This window comes from Prionailurus bengalensis, chromosome B1 (assembly GCF_016509475.1).
Source record: "Prionailurus bengalensis isolate Pbe53 chromosome B1, Fcat_Pben_1.1_paternal_pri, whole genome shotgun sequence".
NCBI lineage: Eukaryota > Metazoa > Chordata > Mammalia > Carnivora > Felidae > Prionailurus > Prionailurus bengalensis.
Genome location: NC_057344.1, coordinates 134,034,030 through 134,061,487, shown reverse-complemented (window position 1 = coordinate 134,061,487; position 27,458 = coordinate 134,034,030). Strand labels below are relative to the sequence as shown.

General features: G+C 38.5%; 1 protein-coding gene across 1 annotated transcript; it reads right to left on the bottom strand.

Moving 5' to 3' along the window:
* On the bottom strand, positions 1-27,458 carry HSD17B13 (hydroxysteroid 17-beta dehydrogenase 13). The gene is made up of 7 exons (XM_043572225.1): positions 27,148-27,458; positions 21,085-21,192; positions 20,039-20,170; positions 11,417-11,523; positions 9,229-9,366; positions 5,553-5,669; positions 1-213 (listed from the first exon to the last, which is right to left on the bottom strand). The coding sequence occupies exons 1-7, from the start codon at positions 27,355-27,357 to the stop codon at positions 123-125; spliced, it is 903 nt and encodes a 300-aa protein (XP_043428160.1). The 5' UTR covers positions 27,358-27,458; the 3' UTR covers positions 1-122.

The window sequence follows — 27,458 nt, the reverse complement described above, 5'->3', positions numbered from 1 at the left end:
TAATGTCAAACCAATGTTTTTATTATTAACATTATTGAAAAATGTGAAATAAAGCTTTGAAGCATTAATTCCAAACTTAGATTTACATCATTAAGCTGCATTTCTGGCTGGAGCTCGTTTATTCATTTCTTTTTGGTTTTGTGGCCAATCACTGCTTCAAATTGAATATTCTGTAAACGATTTATAGCTGCCAAGGCACGTTCAGGAAGAAATCTGTATGGGAAAAAAAGTAGAAAAGTTTTCAATTAAAAATTTTTGACACCGAAGTTCTTTTTTGTCGTCAGTTAGAATACCTTGAGAGTTATCTGGTTTGCATTTAATCTTTCTCTGTTCTTCCTTTCTTCCTTCACAGCAACCTCTCTTTCCTTTGTGTGTGTGTGTGTGTGTGTGTGTGTGTGTGTGTGTGTGTGTTAATATTCATCGTTCAAATACTATAGATATATAAGGAAAGCACTGATATATACCACTCTTCAAGCCTTCTTATATGAGATTATATGTGATAAAGATCTGAAACTGAAGGTCTGGACTTACTGCTGAAACTGTCCATGAACCCTGATATTAAGCATTCACAGAGAGACACCACCAGAACCCACTCCATCCTTCCCTCCACCCCTCCTTAACTATTTACTGAATATCCATTATGTACTTTATAATAAGGTAGACAAAAGTCCTCGAAAAACAGCTCCTGCCTGAGGAGCTTATTGTTGAGCGGAGAGGCTAAAATGAGATGAGAGATCACCTTGAAATAATTATTAAAAAATATTAGCCTTCTCTAATTAAGGACTATCACTGTGAGGAGGATTAATACGGGCTGGAATAGTGAAGGGAAACTTCAAAAGTGTTCAAGGATGGGTAAGATTTGAGCAGGCAGATGAAAGGAAGAGCCGACATGTGAATATAAGAAAGCAGATGTAGTCATCTGCAAAGAAAGTCATATTGAAAAATACTTTGGTATTGTTGACTAATGCAAGATTTACATCCTTGCCTTAGGTAGAGTGGAAGATGGATGAATAAGCAGAGAGGCAGGGAAGTTCTGGCTGAGAGAAAGACAAATATAAGAGAACTTGTACATGCCTTGTAACTATTCTCACAAGGAAACCTCCATGTTAATACTTGCATCTGCTCACAAAATTGTCTATGTCTGTAAAAGGAATTTTATGTGGAGAATATTAACTATATTTCCCAGTTGCTCAGTAACAAACCACCATGACAGCTCCACAATAGTACCAAAGATTTTGAGACTCTTGTTTATTGTACAGGGATACTTATTCTCCAACTCTGACAGGATAGGGATGCTCATTCTCTTGTTCATATGCAAATATTCTATGATTTTGATTTTTTCTACATTAATATGACCTGGTTTGAGCCCCAAGAGAGGAGGAATCCCACGAAACTCATTTCCTACAGTTGCTTGGCAACAAAACACTTAGTCAACTCTTGAGATGATGTTGCTATGAGGTCAAGGTTAGGCTAATTTAAGTTAGTCTATTTAAGCTAAAATGGAAGATTGAAATTGACACAGCAATGCAGTTTGTCCACTGTTCTTGAATTGGTCTATTCCAAATTAGCAGTTTATATGAATTTGTTTCAAAATGACCCAAGAGCTTATCAAGTTTGTATAGTTCTCATTGACATAATTTCAATTTATTATAAACTGTCCCTCAGAAGAAAGCTGAGAGATTATCTCTTCTGGGTAAATAATCCTATTTCTTCTTAGCATTTTTTTAAAGGTCTTTTAAAGTAATCACTACACCCAGTGTGAGGCTTGAACTTATATCCCCAATATCAAGAGTTGCATGCTCTACCAACTGTTCCAGCCAAGCACCCCCTCTTCCTAGAATTCTATGTAAGTTCTACCTCCTAAACCCTTAACATCTGACTTCTGTGTCTTTTTTAATGGCAGGGGCTTTCCTTGCGTTATGTTATTTTTTTCTTATGGTATGCTTAGACAGGAGGTATTATCACCATCCCCATTTTATATATGGAAAATATGAGGCCATAGAGGCTAAATAGCTTATCCATGGTCAAAGAACTGGTAAGTGGTAAAGTGGTTTTTGAACTTAGGTGGGACCTTCGTTCCTAATCAACTTTATTATATTGTGTTCCTTTAAAAATGATAGAACAGCCTCTAGCAGAGATAATATGGAAATCATGGAGGTGGTAGAGAATATCATTTAAGTACTGAAAGACAAAAATCTACCAACCTAGATCAGTGAGCGTATCTTTTAAAACTTAAGGCAAAATAAAGAGTGTGTTAAACATACAAAAGGTGCAAGAATTCATAACCAGCAGAACTTCCCTGAGAAACTGTTAAAGGATACCCTTCAGGCAGAGGGGAAATGATACCAGATAGAGGTCTGGATCTATACAAATGAATAAAGAGCACTAGAAATATTAACCACATGGATGAACATTTAAGAATTTTCTTTGGGGGCGCCTGGGTGGCGCAGTCGGTTAAGCGTCCGACTTCAGCCAGGTCACGATCTCGCGGTCCGTGAGTTCGAGCCCCGCGTCGGGCTCTGGGCTGATGGCTCGGAGCCTGGAGCCTGTTTCCGATTCTGTGTCTCCCTCTCTCTCTGCCCCTTCCCCGTTCATGCTCTGTCTCTCTCTGTCCCAAAAATAAATTTAAAAAAAAAAAAAAAAGAATTTTCTTTGTTATTTAAATCTCTTTAAAAAGATATTGGCTGTTTAAACAAACAAAAACTATGTAGTCAAAGTAAAATGTACAACAATCATAGCCTAAAGTAGGAAGGGAGAAATAGAAGTATACCATTGTAAGGTTCTTAGACTGTACATGAAGTTGTATAATATCACTTGGAGACTGGCTGTGATAAGTTAAAGATGCGTACTATGAACCCTAAAGCAATAACTAAAGTAACAAAACAAAGCATTATAGCTAGTAAGCCAACAAAGGAAATAAAATAAAAACATGAAAGTATTCAATCAAGCCAAAAGGAGGCAGAGAGAAAAAAAGGAACCAAGATTAAATGGGATAAATAGAAAACAAATAGCAAGCTTTAAAGTAAGTTTTAGAACTATATCAATAATCATATTAAATGTAAAGAGTCTAAATACCCCCTATTAAATTGCCCTGATAGATTGTCAAATTAGAGTAAAAAACAAACAAACAACCAAACAAACACCTATATACTGCTTACAAAAGCACATTTCAGATATAAGGAAACAAATAGGAGTAAAAGAGTAAAAGGACAGAAAAAGATTCAGTAAGATAATATTAATATACAGAAGCTGAAGTGGTTATATTAATATCAGTAGATTTCATAGCAAGGATAAACAAGGTCACTTCCAACATGACAAAGTAGTTAACTCATTTAGAGGACAAAATAATCCTAATTGCTTATACACATAATAAAAGGGCTTCAAAATACGTGAAGCGAGAATGGAAAGAAAAGCAAAGAAGATAGACAAATTCACAATAGCTACAGATTTTGAGCCTCCTTTCAATAATTGATAAAATAAACAGAAAATCAGCGAAAAATACAGAAGATTTGAACAACACTATCAACCAGTTTGACATAAGCTGACATTTATAGAAAACTCAACAATACAGAATACTCATTCTTTTTGGGTGCATGTGGAACACTTACCAAGATAAACCATGTTCTGAACTTAACCATGTCTCAGTAAATTTAAAACATTCAAGTCATACAAAGTTTAATTAAATTAGAAATCAGAAAAATGTCTAGAAAATCTCCAAAAAGTTAGAAACTAAAAAAATCATTTCTAAGTAAACCATGATACAAAAGGGAAATTAGAAAGCATTTTAACAGAATACAAATGAAAACATAGAATGTCACAATTTGAGGGACAGAACTAAAAACAGTACACAGGGGGAAATTTATAGCGCTAAGTGCCTATGCTGGAAAAAAAAAATCAATGAACTCAGTTTCTACATTGACAAACTAGAAAAAGAAGAGCCAATAAGTGAATAATAGAATAAAAGGAATAATAAATATCAGAACAGATATTAGTGAAATAGAACACACAAAAAAACAGATAAAAAAATAAAAGAAACCAAATGCTAGTTCTTTGGAACAATCACTAAATTGATAAACCTCTAGATAGACTGATGAGAACAGAAAAATAAAAATATAAATTTCCAATATCAGGAATCAGACATTCTAAACATATTACAAGTACAATAAGGGAAGATTTTGAATAAATTTATGCCTATGAATTTGACAACTTAGATGAAATGGACAAATTCTCTGAAGGACACACATTACCAAGAAGAAATAAGCAGCCTGAAAAGCCCTATAGGTTTTAAAGAAATTGTATTTATAGTTAAAAACTTGCCCTTAAAGAAAGCACCAGGCCTAGATGGCTTCACTGGTGAATTCTCCAAATGTTTAAAGAAAAAATAATACCAATACCACACAAGCTATTCTGGAAAAGAGAAGAGGGCGTACTTTCCAACTCATTCTATGAAGTCAATATTATCATGATGCAATACCAGACAAAGACATTACAATGTGAGGGTGGTTTATTCTTTAAAATGAATCCGTGTAGTTCACCATATCAACAAACTAAAATGGAAAGAACATATGATCTTAATATCATCAGCAAAAGCATTTGACAACCAATATTTACTCTTGGTAAATACTCTCATCAAAATAGTAACAGAAGGGAACTTCCTCAACATGATAAAAAGCATCTCTGAAAAAACATCTACAGCTAACATTATACTTAACTGTGAAATACTGAGTACTGTTCTTCTAAGCTCAAGAAGACTACTTGGATGTATGCTCTCACCAATCCTATGTGACATTGCATGCAAAGTTCTAGCCAGTGTCATATAGTAAGAAGAAAAACCAAACAGATTGGAAAAGAAGTAACGGTCTTTATTTGCCGACAATACTATCATCTAAAATAATCTGTAAAAAAATCTGTTAGAATCTACAAAAAACTGCTAGAGATGAGTTTAGCAAGGTTGCTAAAATACAAGATAAAATGCAAAAATCAAACACACACACCAGCACCAAACAATGGGAAATAGAAAAATTGTTTTAACTGCCTTTTGAAATACCATCAAAAACATGAAATGCTTTGGGATAAACCTGATAAAAGCTGTGTAAGACTTTTACACTGAAAACTATAAAATGTTGTGTGGGGATACTGAAGAAGATAAAAGAACAAAATGGAAAGATATTTTGGGTTCTTTGTTTTCTTGGATTGGAAGCCTCAAAATTGTTAATGTTATTTCTCCCCCAATTGATCAATAGATTCAATGCAATTTCAGTCAAAACTCCAGCAGGCTTTTAAATAGACCCTTTATTTTTAGCGATACTGTGTTCTCTTACAACTGTGTTTCCTTCAATTGAAATAGTCTCTGGCAAAGATTAAACTGAGATGTTAGAGCAAATGAATCATTCTTTTTTTTATAGATTGAATAAGGCAATAACAGAGACAATGTAACCGTTCTCCTCAGGCACAGAGAGTTTCCACAGCAACTTTCACAACTGAAAGACTCTTCATCACGACAGTAGTTCCACTGGTGTTTTAGCATTTTAGATGTTTTGTGCTGTACTTACCTTCCTAGTATTAGATGTAGATTGATATATGATGGAACAAAAATCATTTTCTTATTGGTAAGTATTCCATCTATCAAGCTTCTTGCAACTGCGTCTGTCTCCAATACAGGCCATAGTCTATGATTAAGAAGAAAAAAGTTTGGTTCTTTTTGTTGTCGTTTTAATTAACAAAGGCAGGAAAACTAACTTATATCACCAAATTAGGATTTAAAAGTTTCCAGGATTCACTGCACAAACGCCACCTGCCCCCACCAACCCCCACCCCCACATGCCATGGGAATGTTTTGTTATCACAGTCTTAAACTTTCACACCAGGTATGCATGTTTTATGGCTCACTCAGTCAAAATATCAAAAGGGTGGAGAGAAATTAAATGACAGATGTGAAGAGGCAAGGCAGAATGGTGGGTAGGATTACTCATGTGACAGAAAGGAAACATCTGACATCTTTCTTCGGGCTTATTTAATACAAAGCTTTGCTAAGCATACTCTCTTTCTTCTGGAGTTATCCCATAAAGCTGGATTTGGAGGCATTCCGTACTTGAGATCCACCTCTGAATCACCTATACTGCAATTTAATGAGAGTTCCAGATGTGCACAGGGAGTATAGCATTGCTAATGGAGGTGTAGCCTTGCTTATACTGAAGACTGTGTACATGGGCTTTCTTTCTTTCTTTCTTTCTTTCTTTCTTTCTTTCTTTCTTTCTTTCTCTCTTTTTTTCTTTTCTTTCTAGAGAGAGCAGGGGAGAGGTGTGGGCAGGGAATCTCAAGCAGGCTCCATGCTTAGCTCGAGCCTGATGCGGGGCTTTATCCCATGACCCTGGGATCTTGAGCCAAAATCAAGAGGTGGACACCCAACCAAATGAGCCAACCAGGTGCCCCTACATGGGTTCTTGAATATTTATTCATAACCACAGGCCCAGTGTAGAATGCCCATTAGTTCAAGATGATGATTAGAGTTTAAAATGTAAATGGATTGGAAGTGTTGCATCAAAATGAAGATGTCCAGGCATGGGCTGAACGGCCAGTGAATAAAAAGGTTGTGTAGGGGCGCCTGGGTGGCTCAGTCGGTTAAGCAGCTGACTTCAGCTCAGGTCATGATCTCACGGTCCGTGAGTTCAAGCCCCGCGTCGGGCTCTGTGCTGACAGCTCAGAGCCTGGAGCTCGTTTCAGATTCTGTGTCTCCCTCTCTCCCTGCCCCTCCCCTGTTCATGCTCTGTCTCTCTCTGTCTCAAAAATAAATAAACGTTAAAAAAAAATTAAAAAAAAAAGGTTGTGTAGAAGAGTTAAGTAAGCAGTTAATGAATTTTATAACTTCCTTCCCTGACATATTCTGTGATATACTACAGGTTATTATGTGATTGAGGTTTTCATGGCATTGAGTAGTAAGCCAGCAGAGACTAATACAAATCAATACCTCTCTAAATTATTGGGTTCTGCCTTTTGTCTCCCTGATTTTTCCTAGCTGGTTTCATCAACCCAGCCTCTGAGCCAAAGCTCACTTTATGGACATTTTAGCTTTTGCCGAGGAATATTCAGAATCCAGCAGTCTGGGTGTAATCAATCCCACATCTTCAGCATTGGCTGTCAGACTCTGGGGTTGCCCCCAGGCATCCGCACCACCTAGGATCTTATTAGCCTTACTCTTCTCATCTATTGTGCCTTCCCTACCAGTTCATCTGGTTCTCTTGGCATACACTAAGCTTAAATGCTTCCCAGGAGGGTTTTTATTAGGCCCAGTTTGCTTTTTAAGAAAACTGAGCCCAGAGTCCCAATCGTACCATAGTATTTACTTAAATATTGTATTACTGCTAAGTATCTATGGCCTAACACTATTAAGGACTCCCCTGCCAGGGGGTGACCACAGCTCCAGAGACAACCCAGAGACAACCCAGAGTTCAGGGTTGATAGCTTCAAATGAGGCTAAGCTTAAAGGAGAATCTGTTAGCTCTTTTGAATGAATGTATTTAGGACTAATTCCCCTCCAGAAATAAACTGGCTTCAGATTTTATTAACCTGCAGCAGAGAAATACCAGAATTGAGGCAAATTTGTGAAGAAGGTATCTTAATTTTAGCACCCTTCTGCTCACCTTTCTGCCTTTTTACTCTCCTTTCAGGACCAATTTCTCCTCTCTTATGGTCTCAAATCCTCCTTTACCAGAGACAAAGTTGTCATAGAAGTTCACCTTGACTAAAGGATTAGGGACTCAATTTATTGCTGCTTCTAAGAATATTTGCACTTTCACAGAGGACAAGGTGGTAATGGTAATCAAATGGTAATCAAGGTGGTAATCAAATACTGTGATTATATTTAATACATCAATGTTTTCCAAACCTGTCTCCAGACTCACCTGGTAGGTCTGCTTGTAAAGCAAAGCAAAGCAAAACAAAACAACTCATTCTTGGAGCTCATCGCAGCCTACTGAATCAGAATCTCTAAGGAAGACCCTAAGAACATTTATTGTTTATGGAAGCATAGGTGATGATTCTTAGGACAAGACAAGTTTGAAAGATACTGGAGTACTTCATGCTAGCACTGTGGAAAATGGAAAAGGGCATATATCTGTACCTTTCCATACTCTATTTGAGGAGGATGAACCACAAATGGGAGAGGGGGATGTTAGGTATCGCTCATCTTGGTAGTGGGTTTCCAGGAGAGGACATTCTTGACATCCCCTAAGCACATCTATCCAGGGGCGCCTGAGTGGCTTAGTCGGTTGGGTGTCCTACTCTTGATTTTGCCTCAGGTCATGATGTCATGGTTTGTGGGTTTGAGCCTTGCGTCCAGCTGTGTGCTAACAGCACAGCTAGGAGCCTGCTTGGGATTCTCTCTTTCCTCTTGCTCTCTGCGCCTCCCCCTATGCTCTTTCTCTCTGTTTCTCAGAATAAATGCATAAATAAACTTAAAGAAAAAAAAGCACACTGGGGTGCCTGGGTGGATCAGTTGGTTAAGCATCTGACTTTGGCTCAGGTCATGATCTCACGGTTGGTGAGTTCAAGCCCCACGTTATGCTCCATGCTGACAGTTCAGGGCCTGGAACCTGCTTTGGATTCTCTGTCTCCCTCTTTCTCTCTTCCCTTCCCCTGCCTGTGCTCACTCTTTCTCTCAAAAATAAATAAACATTAAAAAAAAGCAAAAAAAAAAAAAAAGCACACCTCTCCAGCCTGCTCCACCCCTTCACTCCCTCTTGGCACGAGTGTGTTGAACCTTTAACCTGATCACAAATAAACCCCAATTGCCTAAATCATCGGTAGTTGGTCACTCCTGCCAGTCTTCAATAAATTTTTTCCCTTTGTTCATCTCATTTCAAAGTGAAAAAGGCAATACGACATTAAGAAAAACATTTTGAGGTGTCTGAGTGGCTCAGTCTTTTAAGCATCCAACTTCGGTTCAGGTCATGATCTCACAGTTTGTGAGTTTGAGCCCCGCATCAGACTCTGTGCTGACAGCTTGGAGCCTGGAGCCTGCTTCAGATTCTGTGTCTCCCTCTCTCTGCCCCTACCCCACTCCTGATCTGTCTCTCTCTCAAAAAGAAATAAACATTAAAAAACCCACATTCACATTTTTCCTTTTTCGCTTTTTTTCTATTTTCTCAGTTGACCCACCTAAAAATCTCCTACAGTTTTCAGGTCAATTTCTCATGCCATATTTTCATCCTGACTTCACTTTGACCTCACCTTGTGCTTGGGTTTTTGGTGAACCCAGTATTCACAAAAACTGGGCAGAGACACGAGGTTTGGATTCCAGTTTTTCCCAAGGCTTCAAGTTCTAATGTCAGAGCTCTGTGGAAGCCAACAGCAGCAAATTTGCTGGAACTGTAAGAGAATTACCCACCATTGTTAGCTAAGGTACAGTGAAACACATTCTCCAGCTTTCTGTAAGAAGGCAATGCTGATTTGGTTCGAGAATAAGTAGAAGCCAATTTTCCAAATCTTCCACTTGGTCAATTTTCATTTACTTTTTCTTAAATGTACCAGTTTCTTACTTAGCGATGATAGCAATAGAACAAATCCTAGTAATGTATTAACTGGCTTACTGCTTACTTTTCCACCCTACAGGTAAGGTTTTCCATTCAGTCTTCAAACTCTTGGCTAATCAGTCTTAATTGCTGTCTTATTTTGAAAAATATGAGTCAGGAAAGATGTATTTAGAAAAACTACATAACTAATATCTACATTGAAACTTCTGTGGGACCTTATACATTTCTCCTCTCTTGTTAACTTAGTTGCTAGTTTCTCTTTTGACACTGGAGGCCACTTTGCCTTCTTAATTTCATTGTGAAAATCTGGAGTAAAAAGACCTTAGGTGATGTGAGTGTGTTGTGTGTGCAGCCTTCAGCATATCACTTTATTTTCTTTGATTTTCTGATTTCTTTTTTTTTTTTTTTTAATTATTCAGTTTTGAGAGAGAGACACACACAGAGCATGACTGGGGGAGGGGCAGAGAGCAGGGAACACACAGAATCTGAAGCAGGCTCCAGGCCCTGAACTGTCAGCACAGAGCCTGATATGGGGCTGGAACCCACTAGCCGTAAGATCATGACCTGAGCCAAAGTCGGACGCTTAACCGACTGAGTCACCCAGGCACCCCTGATTTTCTCGTTTCTAAATGCAGGTGACATGAGCTGAAATCAAGAGTTGGATGCTCAATTGATAGAGCCACCCAGGTGCCCCTATTCATTGTAGTTTTGACCCAGGTGACAAGAAGAACAGTAAAGTTAAAGACTGGATGCTTTCTTAAGGGAGAAGAGAAAACGGAAAAGTATTATTATATTGGGATTCCACATTTCTAAACATGAAAACAATAGCAAATGTTTAATCTGTGAAATTCTTACTTGTGTTTTAAGTTGTGCTGACAGCTCAGAGCCTGGAGCCTGCTTCAGATTGTGTCTCCCTTTCTCTCTGCCCCTCCCCCACTCACTCTCTCTCTCAAAAATAAGTAAACATTAAAAAAAAGATTCTAGAGACAGCTTGAAACACCGTATTCTGTGCAATGACCCCTTAACTTCATTGAAATGTAGCCATGTCTGTGACCACATTCAGTGTCAGAAGTAATTTTGTCCATGACTCAGTTTAACCTTAACCATTATGTATAAGTAAATAATAAATCCATTAATTATGCACCCCTACACCCTCCCACTGATACTCATGTGTTGACTGTTCCAAAAAGAACTGGACCAAATGTTAGCAAGTTAAATTTTTCTATGAAGTTGATATAAAGCAGAAGTAAGGAAATGAGATGCCATTGAAGAAGTTTATAAGGAAAAGATATTTTGCAAATAGTGTATCCTCAGGGCCTCTCAACCTTTTCTCTTTGTGTCCTTGGTAGATCATGGAGTGTACTATCTGCATCTTTTAATCAGGTAGACGGTTTCTCTTAATCTCTCTGTCTCTGTCTCTGTTCCTCTCTCTCTCTCTCTCTCTCTCTCTCTCACACACACACACACACACACACACACACAATCTTTCATGGCACTAGAATACTGGAAAATGTTCTGATTCAGGGGTCACCCTAATTAGCTTATCTTGGGCATGCAGGCTATGGAATACATTTATGTTCATTTGGACTTCTGTATGTTTTGCTTCTTAGTCCGTGGGTTCCCTGTTTCTTTTATCAACATGTACTCATTCCAGGATATGATGGGAACATGGCATTACATTTCATTGCTTTACAGAGGAGTTTTCAGAAATCTTAAAATATTTTAAACAATTACAACCAGTTTCATAGATAACCCTGCTATGAAGATTAGAATCTAAGGTCTAATAAACCCTTAAAAGTATGTGAGTATGTATGTATGTATTATGTATGTATGTATCATGTATCCATCCATCTATCTACATGGCATTGCTGGAAAATAATACTTACCAATATGGAATAAGATACGGAATCACCCCATGGCCACACACTGAAGCCACTGTGACGATGTGGCCATGATTTCTCTTCATCATTGATGGAAGAAGTGCTTTTGTGATCTTAAAGATCATTGAAGAAAGAAAAAAACAATGGCACAGGTGTTAAGTTTCAAAAGTAGGTAGTTTTATTTTTAAGAAAAAAGAGCATTTGAGACTTTTGTGATGAAATGGAATATGTGCCAAGATTTCATGATTACTTCTACAGAAATGAAAAAGATTGAAATGTATTTGTTTAAATTGGCATTGAGGGCTGTGCACTGAATATCACATGCTAAGAACTCATCTTAATATTCCTCTGTCTTGCCTTCAGAAGCAATCAAATATCTCCTTTATGGATATATCATATGAACAATAATATCAAGGGAAAAATTCAGAGTTTTCAGAACTGAGAAGATTTCCTATGGTAGTCTGGTATCATGTAACTTTTTTTTTTAGTTTAGGGTTTTACCATTCTAATGAGAAGAGTTGAAATCATGTGTAACTATAGCAAGTTAACTAGAAACAGCTGAGTTCTGTCCTGATTTACAATCATTATCCATCATGAATAGATTTAGTATCTCCCTGTTTGTAACATCATGTATTATATATTAATGTTACGGGAAATAAAAAGTCTTTCTTTATTTCCAAAAAGCTTTTACTGTTTTGTGAGAAATATTAATAATATTTTATGAGAATTTTATAAACACACCCTATGGACCCTATGCAAATGCATAGAGCCAGAACTGGGAAACCAAGTCACTCCCAAATTTCTGACCCACAGAAACTGTGAAAGGAAAATAAACACTTATTGTTGCCTCAAGCCGCTAATTTTTAAAATTATTTTTGTTTTAACAAGTAGAAGTTAGTGATTCATCACTTACATATAACACCCAGTGCTCATCCCAACAAGCGCCCTCCTTAATGCCCATCACCCATTTAACCCACCCCCCACCCATCTCCCTCCATCAACCCTTAGTTTGTTCGCTATCATTAAGAGTCTGGGGGCACAGACTCTTGGGTGGTCAGTCAGTTGAGCGTTGGACTCTTGCTTTTAACTCAGCTAACTGTTGTGAGATTGAGCCCTGTGTCAGGCTCCAAGTTGAGCATGGAGCCTACTTGGGATTCTCTCTCTCCCTCTCTCTTTGCCCCTCCCCTGCTCATGCTCTTGCTCTCTCTCTCAAAATAATAACAAAAAAGTCTGTTTTATGGTTTGCTTCTCTCTTTTTTCCCTCTATGTTCACCTGTCTCATTTCTTAAATACCATATATGAGTGAAATCATGTTATTTGTCCTTCTCTATTTTGCTTAGCATAATACATTCTGGCTCCATCCATGTCATTACAAATGCTAAGATTTCATTCTTTTTGATGGCTGAGTAATATTGCATTGTGTATATATACATCACATCCTCTTTATCCATTCAGCAGTCAGTGAACATTTGGGCTCTTTCCATAGTTTGGCAATTGTTGATAATGCTGCTATAAACATCGAGGTTCATGTGCCCCTTTGAATTAGTATTTTTGTATCCTTTGACTAAATACCTAGTAGCACAATTGCTAAATTACAGGGCAGTTCTATTTTTAACTTTTTGAGGAACCTCCTTGCTGTTTTCCAGAGTGGCTGTAACAGTTTGCATTCCCACCAACAGTGCAAGAGGATTCCTGTTTTTCCACATCTTCACCAACATCTGTTGTTTCTTGTATTGTTAATTTTAGCCATTCTGACAGATATGAGGTGGTATATCTTCCTAGTTTTGATTTGCATTTCCCTGATGATGAGTAATGTTGAGCATCTTTTCATGTGTCTGTTGGCCATTTGTATGTCTTCTTTGGAAAGATGTGTATTCATATCTTCTGCCCATTTCTTAACTGGATTATTTGTGTTTTTGGGTGTTGAGTTTGCTAAATTCTTTATAGATTTTGGATACTAAACCTTTATCTGATATGTCACTTGCAAACATCTTCTACCATTCAGTAGGCTGCCTTTTAGTTTTGTTGATTGTGTTCTTTGCTGTACAGAGTTTTTATTTTATTTTATTACTTTTATTTTAAGAGAGAGAGAGAGTAGGCGGGGAAGGGCAGAGGGAGAGAGAGAGAATCTCAAGCAGGCTCCACACTCAGCACAGAGCTTGACCCGTGGCTCAATCCCACAGTCCTGGGATCACGACCTAAGCAGAAATCAAGAGTCAATCAATGTCTTGAGCAATCATGACACTCAACTGACTGAGCCACCCAGGCACCTCTGTGCAGAAGCTTTTTATCTTGATGAGTCCCAGTAGTTCATTTTTGCTTTTTTCCCCTTGTCTCTGGAAATATGTCTAGTAAGAAGTTGCTACAGTCAAGGTCAAAAAGGTTGCTGCCTATGTTCTCCTCTAGGATTTTGATAGTTTCCTGTCTCATAGTTAGGTCTTTCATCTATTTTGAATTTACTTTTGTGTATGGTGTAAAAAAATGGTCCAGTTCCATTCTTCTGCATGTTGCTGTCTAGTTTTCCCAACACCATTTGCTGAAGAGATTATCTTTTTTCCACTGGACATTCTTAACAGGTTTGTCGAAGTTTAGTTGACCATATAGTTGTAGGTCCATTTCTGGATTTTGTATTGTGTCCCACTGATCTATGTGTCTGTTTTTGTGCCAGTACTATATGGTCTTGATGACTACAGCTTTGTAATATAGCTTGAAATCCATAATTGTGATGGCTCCAGCTTTACTTTTCTATTTCAAGATTGCTTTGGCTGTTCAGGGTCTTTTGTGGTTCCATACAAATTTTAGGATTGTTCTAGCTCTGCAAACAATGCTGGTAGTATTTTGTTAGGGATTCCATTAAACGTGAAGATTGCTTTGGATAGTACAGACATTTTAACAATATTTTTCTTCTAATCCTTGAGCATGGAATGTTTTAACATTTCTTTATGTCTTCTTCAATTTCTTTCAAAAATGTTCTGTAGTTTTCAGAGGACAGATATTTTACCTCATTGGTTAGGTTTATTCCTAGGTATCCTATGGTTTTGGGTGCAATTGTAAATGGAATTGATCCGTTGATTTCTCTTTCTGCTGCTTCATTATTGGTGTATAGAAATGCAACAGATTTCTGTACATTGATTTTGCATCCTGCAACTTTACTGAATTTATGTATCAGTTCTAGCCATTTCTTGGTGGGGTCTTTCGGGTTTTCATCTTTTTTTTTTTAATGTTTATTTCTTTTTGAGAGAGCACAAGTGGGGGAGGAACAGAGAGAGGGGAACAGAGGATCCCAAAAGGGCTCTGTGCTGACAGCAGCAAGCCCGATGTGGGGCTTGAACTCATGAACTTCAAGATCATGACCTGAACCAAAGTCGGACACTCAATTGACTGAGCCACCCAGGTGCCCCTTGGGTTTTCTACATAGAGTATCATGTCGAATAGTGAAAGATTGACTTCTTCCTTGCTGATTGGGATGTCTTTTATTTCTCTTTGTTGTCTGATCACTGAGGTTAGGACTTCTAGTTCTAAGTTAAATAACAATGGAGAGAGCAGACATCCCTGTCTTGTTCCTGACCCTAAAGGAAAAGCTCTCAGTTTTTCCCCATTGAGGATGATATTAGCTGTGGGTCCCTTTGTGATGTTGAGGTATGTTCCCTCTATCCCTACTTTGTTGAGGTTTTTTATCAAGAATGGATGCTATACTTTGTCAAATGCTTTTTCTGCTTCTATCGAGAGAATAATATGGCTCTTATCGTTTCTTTTATTAATGTGGTGTATCATGTTGATTGATTCATGAATATTGAACCACCTCTGCATCTCAGGTATAAATCCCTCTTGATCATGGTGAATAATTCTTTCAATGTATTGTTGGATTCAGTTTGCTAGTATCTTGTTGAGAATTTTTGCATCCATGTTCATTTGAGATATTGGCCTGTAGTTCTCCTTTCTCATGAGGTCTTCAGTTTTAGAATCAAGGTAATGCTGGCCTTGTAGAATATGTTTGGAAGTTTTCCTTCCATTTCTATTTTTTGGAACACTTTGAGAAGAATAGGTATTAACTCTTCTTTAAGTGTTTGGTAGAATTCCCCTGAGAAGGCATCTGGCCCTGGACTTATGTTTGTTGGGAAATTTTAAAAATCTTTTTATTTATTTATTTTTAAAATAAAATGTATTTATTTATTTATTTAGAGAATAAACAGGGGAGATGCAGAGGGAGTGGGAGAGAGGGAAACTCAAGCAGGCTCCCCGCTGTCAATGCAGAGCCCAATGCAGGGCTCAAATCCACTGACTGTGAGATTATGACCTGCTCTGAAATCAAGATTCGGACGCTTAGGGGCGCCTGGGTGGCGCAGTCGGTTAAGCGTCCGACTTCAGCCAGGTCACGATCTCGCGGTCCGTGAGTTCGAGCCCCGTGTCAGGCTCTGGGCTGATGGCTCAGAGCCTGGAGCCTGTTTCTGATTCTGTGTCTCCCTCTCTCTCTGCCCCTCCCCCGTTCATGCTCTGTCTCTCTCTGTCCCAAAAATAAATAAACGTTCAAAAAAAGAAAATTAAAAAAATATATATTCAGACGCTTAACCAACGGGGCCACCCAGACATCCCTTTTTGTTGGGAGATTTTTGACTACTGATTCAATTTCTTGTCTGGTTATGGGTCTGTTCAAGTTTTCTATTTTTTCCTGTTTCAGCTTCGGTAGTTTATATGTTTCTAGGAATTTCTTCATTTCTTCCAGATTGCCCAATTTGTTGGTATGCAATTTTTCATGATATTCTTCTTTAAATGTTTGTATTTCTGTAGTGTTGGTTGTGATCTCTCCTCTCTCATTCGTGATTTTATTTATTTGGGTCCTTTCTCTTTTCTTTTTGATAATTCTGGCTAGAAGTTTATCAATTTATTAATTCTTTCAAAGAACCAGCTTCTAGTTTCATTGATCTGTTCTACTGTTCTTTTCTGTTGTTTCTATATCATTTATTTCTGCTCTAATTTTTATTATTTCCTTCTTTTAGGCTTCATTCCTTTTCTAGCTCCTTTACAGGTAAGGTTAGGTTGTATATTTGAGATTTTTCTTGCTTTTTAAAAAGATTTTTTTAATGTTTATTTCTTTTTTTGAGAGAGAGAGAGAGAGAGCATGAGTAGGAGAGGGGCAGAGAGAAAAGGAGACACAGAATCAGAAGCATGCTCCAGGCTCTGAGCTGTCACCACAGAACCCGATGCGGGGCTTGAACCGTGAGGGGCTTGAACCGATGCGGGGCTTGAACTGTGAGATTATGACCTGAGCTGAAGTCAGACACTTAACCAACTGAGCCACTCAGACACCCAAGATTTTTCTTGCTTCTTGAGATAGACCTGTATTGATATATACTTCCCTCTTATGACTATTGCATCCCAAAGGTTTTGGATCATCATGTTTTCATTTTCATTTGCTTCTATGTATTTTTTTAAATTTCTTTACTTTTCTGGTTAACCCATTTATTCTTTAGTAGGATGTTCTTTAACCTCCATGTATCGTGCTCTTACCAAGTTTTTTCTTGTGGTTGATTTCAGGTTTCATAGTGTTGTGGTCACAAAATATGCATGGTATGATCTCAATCTTTTTGTATTTGTTAAGGCCTGATTTGTGACCCAGCATGTGATCTATTCTGGAAAACATTCCATGTGTGCTCAAAAAGAATGTGTATTCTGATGAAATGTGTATTAGGATGAAATGTTCTGAATATATCTGTTAAGACCATTTTGTCCATTGTGTCATTCAAAGTCATTATTTTCTTACTGATTTTTTTGCTTATATGATCTGTCCATTGTTGTAAGTGGGGTTTAAAGTCCTCTGCTATTATTATATTATTATCAATGAGTTTCTTTATGTCATGTCATGTTATGTTATGTTATGTTTTGTTATTTATATGTTTGGGTATTTCAATTTGGGGCATAAATATTTATAATTGTTAGATCTTCTTGTTGGCAGTAGACTTATATGATGATACTGTGCTCTTCATCATCTCTTATTACAGTCTTTGGTTTAAAATCTAGTTTGTCCGATATAAGTATGACTACTCTGGCTTTTTTTTTTTTTTTTTTAATGTCCATTAGCTTGGTAATTGGTCTCCATTCCTTCACTTTCAATCTGGAAGTATCTTTAGGTTTAAAATGAGTGTCCTGTATGCAGCATATAGATGGGTCTTATTTCCTTATCCATTCTGATACCCTGGATTGGAGCATTTAGTCCATTTACATTCAGAGTGATTATTGATAGATATGAATTTAGTGCCATTGTGTTATCTGTAAAGTCATTCTTTCTGGAGATTTTTTTCTGTTCCTTTCTAGTCTTTGTTGCTTTTGGTCTTTTTTTCCCCACTCAAAGAGTCCTCTTCAATATTTCTTGCAGGGCTGGTTTAGTGGTCACAAACTCTTTTAGTTTTCGTTTGTCTGGGAAACTCTTATCTCTCCTTCTGTTCTGAATGACAGCCTTGCTGGATAGAGTATTCTTGGCTAAATATTTTTCCCATTCAGCATGTTGAATATACCATGCCACTCCCTCTGGCCTGCCAAGTTTTTATGGCTAGATCTGCTGCTAACCTTATTTGCCTTCCCTTGTAAGTTAGGGATTATCTCCCTTGTTGCTTTCAGAATTTTTTCCTTATCTCAGTCTTTTGCAAATTTTACTATGATATGTCTTGGTGTTGGCTTGCTTTTATTGATTTTGATGGAAGTTCTCTGTGCCTCCTGGATTTGGATATGTTTTTCCTTCCCCAGATTGGGGAAGTTTTCAGCTAAAATTTGCTCAAATAAACCTTTTGCCCTTTTCCCTTCTTTCTTCTTCTGTGACTCCTATGAAGCAAATACTATTATGCTTTATGGGGTTGCTGAGTTTGCTAAGTCTACATTTGTGATCCAATATTTTTTTCCCTCTTCTTTTTAGCTTAATTATTTTCCATAATTTTATCTCCTATATCACTTATTCATTCCTCTGCTTCTTCCATCTTTGTAGTCATTACATTCAGTCATGTTTGCATCTCAGTTATAGCATTTTTTATTTTGGCTTGACTAGCTTTTAGGTCTTTATTTTCTGCAGTAATGGACTCCTGGTGTCTTCTGTGCTTTTCTCAAGCCCAGCTAGTATCCTTTTCATTGTTGTTTTAAATTCTGAGTCAAGCATATTACTTATACCTGTTTCAGATCCCTGGCCATGACCTTTTTTGTTCTTTCTTTTGGAATGAATTTCTCTGTGTTGGCATTTTGTCTAGATCTTTGTTTTCTTCTCTGTGTTAGAAAAGCCTGTTATGTTTCCTACTCCTGAGAGTAATGGCTTTATTAAGAAGAGGTCCAGGTTCTGGTGCTTCATGAAGTGTTTCTAGTGTATGCTATGCACACTCCGCTGTTGTGTTTTGGATGCTCTTTCCCTCAGGTCAGTACACTGCAGAGTTTTTCCTTGCCTTCAGTGGGGAGTATTTGGACCTTGTCCACTGTGTGGTGAGTTTCAACTAATATGGTTTGGTCTTCTTGTTAAAAGAGGACAGAACTTATTTCCACTGTAGCTAAGGCTTTGCAGCACTCTATGGTCAGTAGACTTGGTGCATGTGGGGGTTTGTGCTGGTCTTCTGGGGAGGGGCCCACTGCTGCTCTGGCTCTCAGGTATACTTGCCCTCATATAAAAGTACCTGCAGAGCACAGATGGCCAAGGCTTGGTGTAAGCAGCTCAAACCTCCACTGTGGATGTTGTGCTGCTCACTGAAGTCTGTCCCTATTTCCATGATGTGGCCTCTTTTCTCCCTCTATTTGTGCAGTTTGTTCCCTGAGTTCTCAGGTCAATTTCTTGGGTGTTCAGAATGATTTGATATTTATCTAGCTGAGTTCGAGGGATGAGGCAAGCATAGTGTCCCCGTACTACTCCACCATCTCAACTCAGGCCACTAAATTTTAATAAACTTGTTATGCAGCTATAGACAACTAACACAGGAGGTCTCTATGTACTTTTGTGGTCATAATAATCAATCCTCATTACCATGTGTGAGGGGTTGGGGAAGATGGAAAGAACATATCTATTTTCTTCTCTCTTCCAGAATCCAGATTTGCTCTACACTGATATCGGGGCACTGTAAGATTAATCCATAGAAATGTTTTCTACAAAGGTATATTTCAGTCTTCTACTAACCAACTACAAGAGGTTTGTAGAGCCATCTATCTAAGTTCCAGCATGGATCTAGAGCTTATCTGAGTCCCATGCAGAAAATGTCCAACCCCTACATACATAGAAGTAGTGATTTATGTTGTCCTTTCAGTTCTAAAATTTCATGACATGAGGTCACAAGTGAATGTATATTGTATATATTTCCTCTAAAGTACTGAAAAAATGTATACTGACAACCCTTAGCAAAACTCCACAAGTATTTTGAGTACTTGGTCCATCCATGCCATGTTTTGTGTTAAATTCTGGTGGATATGACAGACCAACTAGCCTACATTCTGGTGAGTTGTGTCTCTGCAAACTCTGTGTCCTTCTCTCAGAGACTCTTCCACTCAAATTAATTTGGTAATTCTTGATTTTAGGCAAATATAAAGGTGTGAACTCAATTACAAACTTCATGTACCTTAAGAGGATGAGTCAGACATGCACAAACCAGAAATGTTTCTCACACTCACCCAGAAATGTCCTAGGATGTTGACCTCAAAAGTTTTGGTAATCTCTTCATCCTTGGTACTAAGAAGGTCAGCTGGATATACTACCCCAGCATTATTCACCAAGATGGTTACATCTCCTACTTCTTTCTTTACCTGTGAAGGGAAAAAAATTACTGGGTATGTTATAGAAACTCAAAGTTTTGGGGCTGATGTCATCCACGAATTAGATTCTTTATTCCACTTGATAAGAAATCTCAGAGTTCAGGCTGGAAAGAGCTTTAGTCCTAAAAATGGATGCAAAGAGAACACTGTCATAAAGTTAGGAGAAACTATGTTTTTTAACATCTGAATTTTCATATTATGTAAATCATAGATTTTTAAACTTTATCTATAAAGTGAATTAATATTCATGTTGATTAATTGATATATTGGTTCTAATCAAACATTTTTATAGTGCTGAGTAGTCTTGTTTGTACCACCTACTAATTATATGATCGTGGACTGGCTTAACTCCTCCTTAGCAGAGCAAAATCTCAGTTTGCTCATCTGTCAAATGAGGTTAATAGAGTTATTGTAGAGATGAAATTAAAGGATGCAGTAGTTTATCAGAGTGCTCGGTTCATTTGATATTTACTCTTTTAAAAATTGTTACAATAATTACTAACATTACATTTTCTATAGAAGACTAGATTACTGGCAACATAAATAAAATACCATAGAGAAAATAAAGAAAAAAAAAAAGGAATTACTGCAAAAGTAATAGGATTAAGATAAAACTAAGAAAGTGATTCTTTCTCCTGGTGATGAATCTCTTCTCTGTCACTCTATACCACTGCTCAAACTTCTGATCAGAAATAAATTGGTTAGTAATATGAAATAATAATAATAGGCAGAGTTGAGTGGGTTCTATACAAGGAAAGAAATGTATATCCTTCCTTATTCATACAACCACCTTAGTTAGCAGAGGCTAAAATAGAATTTAAATCAGGCAGCCATAAGGAATCTTTCCACTGTCCATGGAAATAGATACAAAATTATTTGAAGGAATTTGTAGTTTGAAATCTCACCTGCTTTACAGAGTTATAAATGTCTTCTCGGTTACTGCAGTCTACGACAGATACATGCACGGTGGCCCCCAGTTTTCTGCATTCAGCTGCTGTTTCCTCAACACTGTGCTGTAATTGGAAAAAACAAATGTAGAAAGATGTAGGTCAGTTAGGGGACAAGACAAAGGGAGAAAGACTTGGAGAAGATATTTCTTTAAAGATTAAAACTCATGGGATGTCTAGGTGGCTCGGGGTAAGTGTCTGACTCTTGTTCTCCTTTTAGGTCTTGATCTCAGGCTTGCAAGTTCAAGCCCCATGTTGGGCTCCACACTGGGCTCTGCACTGGACATGAAGCCTACTTTAAAAATAAACAAACAAACAAAGATTAAAATTCATGTCCAAAATGCCCTCCTTGTTTTGTTTTTTTTTTTAATTTTTTTTTAACGTTTATTTATTTTTGAGACAGAGAGAGACAGAGCATGAATGGGGCAGGGGCAGAGAGAGAGGTAGACACAGAACTGGAAGCAGGCTCCAGGCTCTGAGCCATCAGCCCAGAGTCCGACGCGGGGCTCGAACTCAGGGACTGTGAGATCATGACCTGAGCTGAAGTCGGACGCCTAACCGACTGAGCCACCCAGGCGCCCCTTTGCCCTCCTTGTTTGTACAAAAGCTTCGTGAGAGACACTGCCTGCCTAACTTGCAAAGGGAGTGTATGTGGTGTTTCTGCCAGTGAGTGCTCATACTAGATATGGGTTTTTATCTTGTTTGACTACATTCTCAATAGCCATTCTGCATCTAAACAAACCAAACCAAACCAAACACCCTTCATGTTTTTCCAGCTTTTTATCTTGGGTTAGAGGTTCCTCAAGAGGCAGTTTTTTAAAAGCAGACTACTCTCATAGACAGAAGAACATGCTTGAAAGATGTTGCTCTTTGTGGGGTCATGAATGGAGGTGTTGGGGTACACAGAAGAAAAGAAAATTCAGCTTTTCATTTGACAGATTGTCAAATTGTTGCTGAGCACCAACCATATAGTAGCAGTAAAGCACCAGGTAGCAATTCTAAACTAGTGGTAATTTTAAACCATATGCCTCTGCCTGTCATACTTTTTTTGATGATTCTGATTTAAGCCACTAGGAGGGAAGGAGAAAGAAGGATCCTTATTCGAGGAAGCCTTTCCTAGGGAGGCAATGCTACCACTCTTGGTGATACAATATTATGTTCAAGTGTTTTGGAGTGAAAATGGGCAAAGGCCACAGCTAGAGTCTCATCTATGTAACAACTTCATACATGTAATAAGTTTATAGTAACTTTGTATGCAGAAACCCAAGACATGGATAGAGAGAAATTTTTTTTCAGCCTAAATTCAAAGACCTTTTTCCTAAGATAAAACTGTCCTGATGTTTCTTTTTTTTTTTTTTTTAATTTTTTTTTCAACGTTTTATTTTATTTTTGGGACAGAGAGAGACAGAGCATGAACGGGGGAGGGGCAGAGAGAGAGGGAGACACAGAATCAGAAACAGGCTCCAGGCTCTGAGCCATCAGCCCAGAGCCCGACGCGGGGCTCGAACTCACGGACCTCGAGATCGTGACCTGGCTGAAGTCGGACGCTTAACCGACTGCGCCACCCAGGCGCCCCTGTCCTGATGTTTCTTGATCTGTATTTCCGGAAAACTAGAATTCTTTTCAAGTTTTGACATCTGTTGATTTTATAGAGATGATAAGGTTTTAAAAATTACACTTTTTGGGGTGTCTCAGTGGCTCAGTCGGTTAAGCATCTGACTTTAGCTCAGGCCATGATCTCATAGTTCGTGGGTTTGAGCCCCACGTCCGGCTCTGTGGTGACAGTGGGGAGCCTGCTTTGGATTCTGTGTCTCCCTTTGCCTCTCCCCTGCTCATGCTGATGCTCATGCTCATGCTCTGTCTCTCTCTCTGAAAAATAAACATTAAAAAAATTTTTTTAATTACATTTTTTCCTCTCACAATTTGTAGATTCTTCCCTGTGATGAAGAGGCAAGGCCGCCTGAAAGCCCTTTTCTCACACCGGGATGTTCACAGTGTGGCTGTTACTTGAGGCGGTCCCTGAATGAGTGGCAAGTGGTTCCCTTAGCCAGTGCTGCCTCCCTTGGGTCCTTCATATTCCACTACCTCAGGCTCAGCCCCAGAGTAGCAGCCTGAAATCCCAAAGAACAGACCCTCACAGACATTAGGACACAAAGTCACAGAGCCAATATCCCCTCATAGCCTTTTGGGGCTTGCAGAGGAGTAAAGAGGGAGGAAAGGAGCTCTTTCACCAATTTATTTATTTATTTATTTTTAATTTTTTTTTTTTTTTTACGTTTTATTTATTTTTGAGAGAGAGAGAGAGAGAGAGAGACAGAACACAAGTGGAGGAGGGGCAGAGAGAGGGAGACAGAATCCGAAGCAGGCTCTAGGCTCTGAGCTGTCATCACAGAGCCTGATGCGGGGCTTGAACCCACGAACTGTGAGATCAAGACCTGAGCCGAAGTCAGTTGCTTAACCGACTGAGCCACCCAGGCGCCCCTTTCTTTCACCAATTTAGACGTAGCTTGCTCATTGTCAGATTACAAGAACCACCATGCATTTTTTTGTCTCTAGACTCATGGTCAGTAGAGAGAATTCATGACCAGAGCTTTCATCAGATGCTTTTTTTTAAAAAAATTTTTTTAACGTTTATTTATTTTTGAGACAGAGAGAGACAGAGTACGAGTGGGGCTGGGGCAGAGAGAGAGGGATACACAGAATCTGAAACAGGCTCCAGGCTCTGAGCTGTCAGCACAGAGCCCAACGCGGGGCTCGAACTCACAGACCGCGAGATCATGACCTGAGCCGAAGTCGGCTGCTTAACCAACTGAGCCACCCAGGCGCCCCTTCATCAGATGCTTTGATTGAAGAATTAATAATGTGTCAGTCTTCTACCCGAGCTAGAGAACTACAAAATGTAATGTCTTGTCTTTTTGTAAGCAAAAATACTTGCTTTAACCTCAACCCCAGTTTGCAGTGACTCCACTTTTCAGAGTGTTCCTAAAGCAACAGTTTAGATTGAATGAGGGCACACTGCTAACATGACTCTAAGTAAGGCAAAAGAAGTCAGCCATAACCAAGAGAGCTGGCACCTTCCACAGGTTAAAGGAGATCTGAGTTACATTTATAGCCTTACAGTGAATCATTTAACACCTTGAATGTTTGGTTTTTAAGTTTTGTTTTTTTTTTTTATTTTGAGAGAGAGAGAGAGCAAGAGCACACTCACACATGCAAGTGGGGGAGGGGAAGAGAGAATCTTCAGGCAGGCTCCGTCAGCGCAGAGACTTGGGGCTCAATCCACAAACCAGGATATCATTATTCAAGCTGAAAGCAAGAGTTGGTTGCTTAACCAACTGAGCCATGCAGGTGCCCTTAATACCTTCATTGTTTAACCATAAAATTCAAGGATTCAAAGATACCCTATGAGGTTAGGTGACTCATCCTTCAGGCAGAATCTTAAATAAGTCATTTTTATTCCTTGTCACTGGAATTTAAAAAAATGTAATCAATAGGGGCACCTGCGTGGCTCAGTCAGTTAAGTGTCTATGCTGACATCTCAGAGCCTGGAACCTGCTTTGGATTCTATGTCTCCTTCTCTCTCTGTTCCTCCCCTGCTCACTCTCTCTCTCTCTCTCTCTCTCTTTCTCAAAAATAAATATTAAAATTTTTAAAAATAAAAACATAAAAAAATGTAATAAATATCAGTCATCTCTCCCAAACACATAGCTAGAAAGAGATTAAAAGGTTATATTTTATCAAGACTTTTTCCTGGATTTATACTTCTTTCTTTTTTTTCTTTTTTCTCTTTCTTCTTTCTTTCTTTCTTTCTTGAATGCCTAAGAACAGCAGACAGCAGTTTTCTCAATTTGTAAATCTTGTCCCCTTCTAGGAAGCTCATTGGAATCTCTTCAAGGACCAACTGATGCCAAATCATTTCCCTGTATATCAACTCATCTATTAAATGCCTGTGTATGTTATACAAAATGTATCAACTTTTCCTTGTACAGTATTCTTTACTGTCTGGAAAGAACCAGAGAAGAACTACTTTTCTAAGATCAAGTGACTTTTTTTTTAAAGATTTTATTTTATTTTATTTTATTTTATTTTTTATTTAAAAAAATTTTAACATTTATTTATTTTTGAGAGACAGAGACAGAGTGTGAGTGGGGGAGGGGCAGAGAGAGGGAGATGGAATCTGAAGCAGGCTCCAGGCTCTGAGCTGTCAGCACAGAGACTGATGCAGGTCTTGAACCCACAAACCACAAGATCATGACCCGAGCCAAAGTCTAACACCCAACCAACTGAACCACCCATGCACCCCTCGAGTTTATATATCTTTAACACAAAGCTCTTTAATTTAAATATACACCCACATGTTAGATATCTTCACCAGAATGTCCCACAGGCATCTCAGACTCAGGGCAAGCAGTGTTAGAAAGTTATATGGAGAGTGTTGGAGCTGTTTCCCACCAGTGTTGGGCGATCTTGGCTGGGTGGGGGGAGGAGGAAGTAGGGAAGAGAAATGCCACCTGCCAGGTCTTTTGTTCTTTTTTTTGTTGTTGTTTAATTTTTTTAATTGATTATTTAAAAAAATTTTTATTACATTTATTTATTTTTGAGACACAGAGACAGATCACGAACACGGGAGGGGCAGAGAGCGAGGGAGACAGAATCCGAAGCAGGCTCCAGGCTCTGAGCTGTCAGAGCCTGACGTGGAACTTGAACCTATGAACTGTGAGATCACGACCTGAGCCAAAATTGGACGCTTATCCGACTGAGTCACCCAGGTGCCCCTAAAGATTTTATTTTTAAGTAATCTCTACACCCAACGTGGGGCTTGGACTTACAACCCTGAAATCAAGAGGTACAAGTTACTGACTGATCGGGGCACCAGCCAGGTGCCCCAAAATGACATTTTTGAAGGCTTTAAGAAATAGGACAACTGGACATGACAGCAAAGAACATCAGAGAGTAGTAATATAGTGGCAATTAAAATCTCACTGTGATCTGTGGAAAATCTGATTTTTTTTTCATGTTTATTTTTGAGAGAGTGAGCATGGATGGGGAGAGGGCAGAGAGAGAGTGACAGAGGGTCTCAAGTGGGCTCTGTGCTGACAGCAGAGAGCCCGATGTGGAGCTCAAACCCATGAACCATGAGATCATGACCTGAGCCAAAGTTGGACGCATCATTGACTGAGCCACCCAGGTGCGCTGAAAATCTGATTCTTAAAAAAACTTCACAGTTTTTCCAACCTAAAAATCCTGTCACATTTTTCTGTGTATTATTTTTATGGACTTCCAGAATTCACAAGTGTAGGGGAAATGATACAAAATTTCAGTTTTATTTTTGAGTAGCTAATATAATGTTTACAAAGAAAAATATGAATGCTCAAGAGAAAGCCTGACCCACTGCATGTTGTTGTTGTTGTTTTTAAAATGGCTTATGTTTAGTATGGACAGATATTGTTCTTAGTGCATAAAATTCACTTGTTTAATCCTCTTGCCAAGGAGTCCACAAACTTTTCCTGTAAACTGCGAGAGAGTAAATATTTTAGGATTGTGTGGGTGGGAGTGGAGGCAATAAGAGGCAATAAGAAGTTGTCGGATGTTCTTCTTTGTTTCTTTATTTGCTTGTTGCTTTGACAACCCTTAAAAAAGGTAAAAAACATTGCTAGCTCAACAGCCTGCCCAAGGACCAGGTTTGTTCCATTAGCCAGAGTTTGCTAACACCTGTTATTACCCATCCTGTGAGGTATTATCTTCATTTCAAAGATAAGGAAACTGGAAGCTTGGAAGTAGCCTGGCTCCTGAATCTGTGTTATCAACTTAAATATCATGGCATAAAAAAATCACTGCTTCGTTCTCAGTTATGTTCCCTCCGTCAAACCACCCCAATGCATGTAGAATAAGGCACCAGGGAAGTTAGCTATTAAACATTAAAAAAGAAAAATACAAAGGCACGCAGATGCTAAGTCAAATAATTTTCGAAACATATGCCTTACTTATGACTTTAAAAGATGGGGCAAATGAATCCATTACCTTATTAATATCCCACAGAACCAGTCTGCTCTTCCGTTTTGCAAATTCATAGGCAGTCGACCTGCCTATTCCATGTCCAGCTCCTGTAATGAGGATAGTCTCCCCAGCCACAGATTTTCTCCTTTGGGGAATGAAAATTTTCACCAATGCCTCCAAGTAGGAGTAGATGATGGTGAGCAGAAGAAGGAGGAGATCCAAGATAATATTCATGGCTCTGCTCTGTATTCCTTCTCTGGTTCAATCCTTGTCTACCTGCAGCTAAGAGCCACCTTCTGCACAAAGGTCCAGGGGAGAGCTGTGCTCCAGGTGTT

Bases quoted from the DNA above. Each gene is read 5' to 3' on its own strand.
- HSD17B13 (XM_043572225.1), bottom strand. From the start codon at position 27,357: ATGAATATTATCTTGGATCTCCTCCTTCTTCTGCTCACCATCATCTAC. The intron at 9,367-11,416 runs GTAAGTATTATT...ATTCTCTTACAG, and splicing joins CCGTATCTTATTCCATATTG to TTCCAGCAAATTTGCTGCTG. The intron at 214-5,552 runs GTAAGTACAGCA...TTTCCCATACAG, and splicing joins CTACATCTAATACTAGGAAG to ATTTCTTCCTGAACGTGCCT.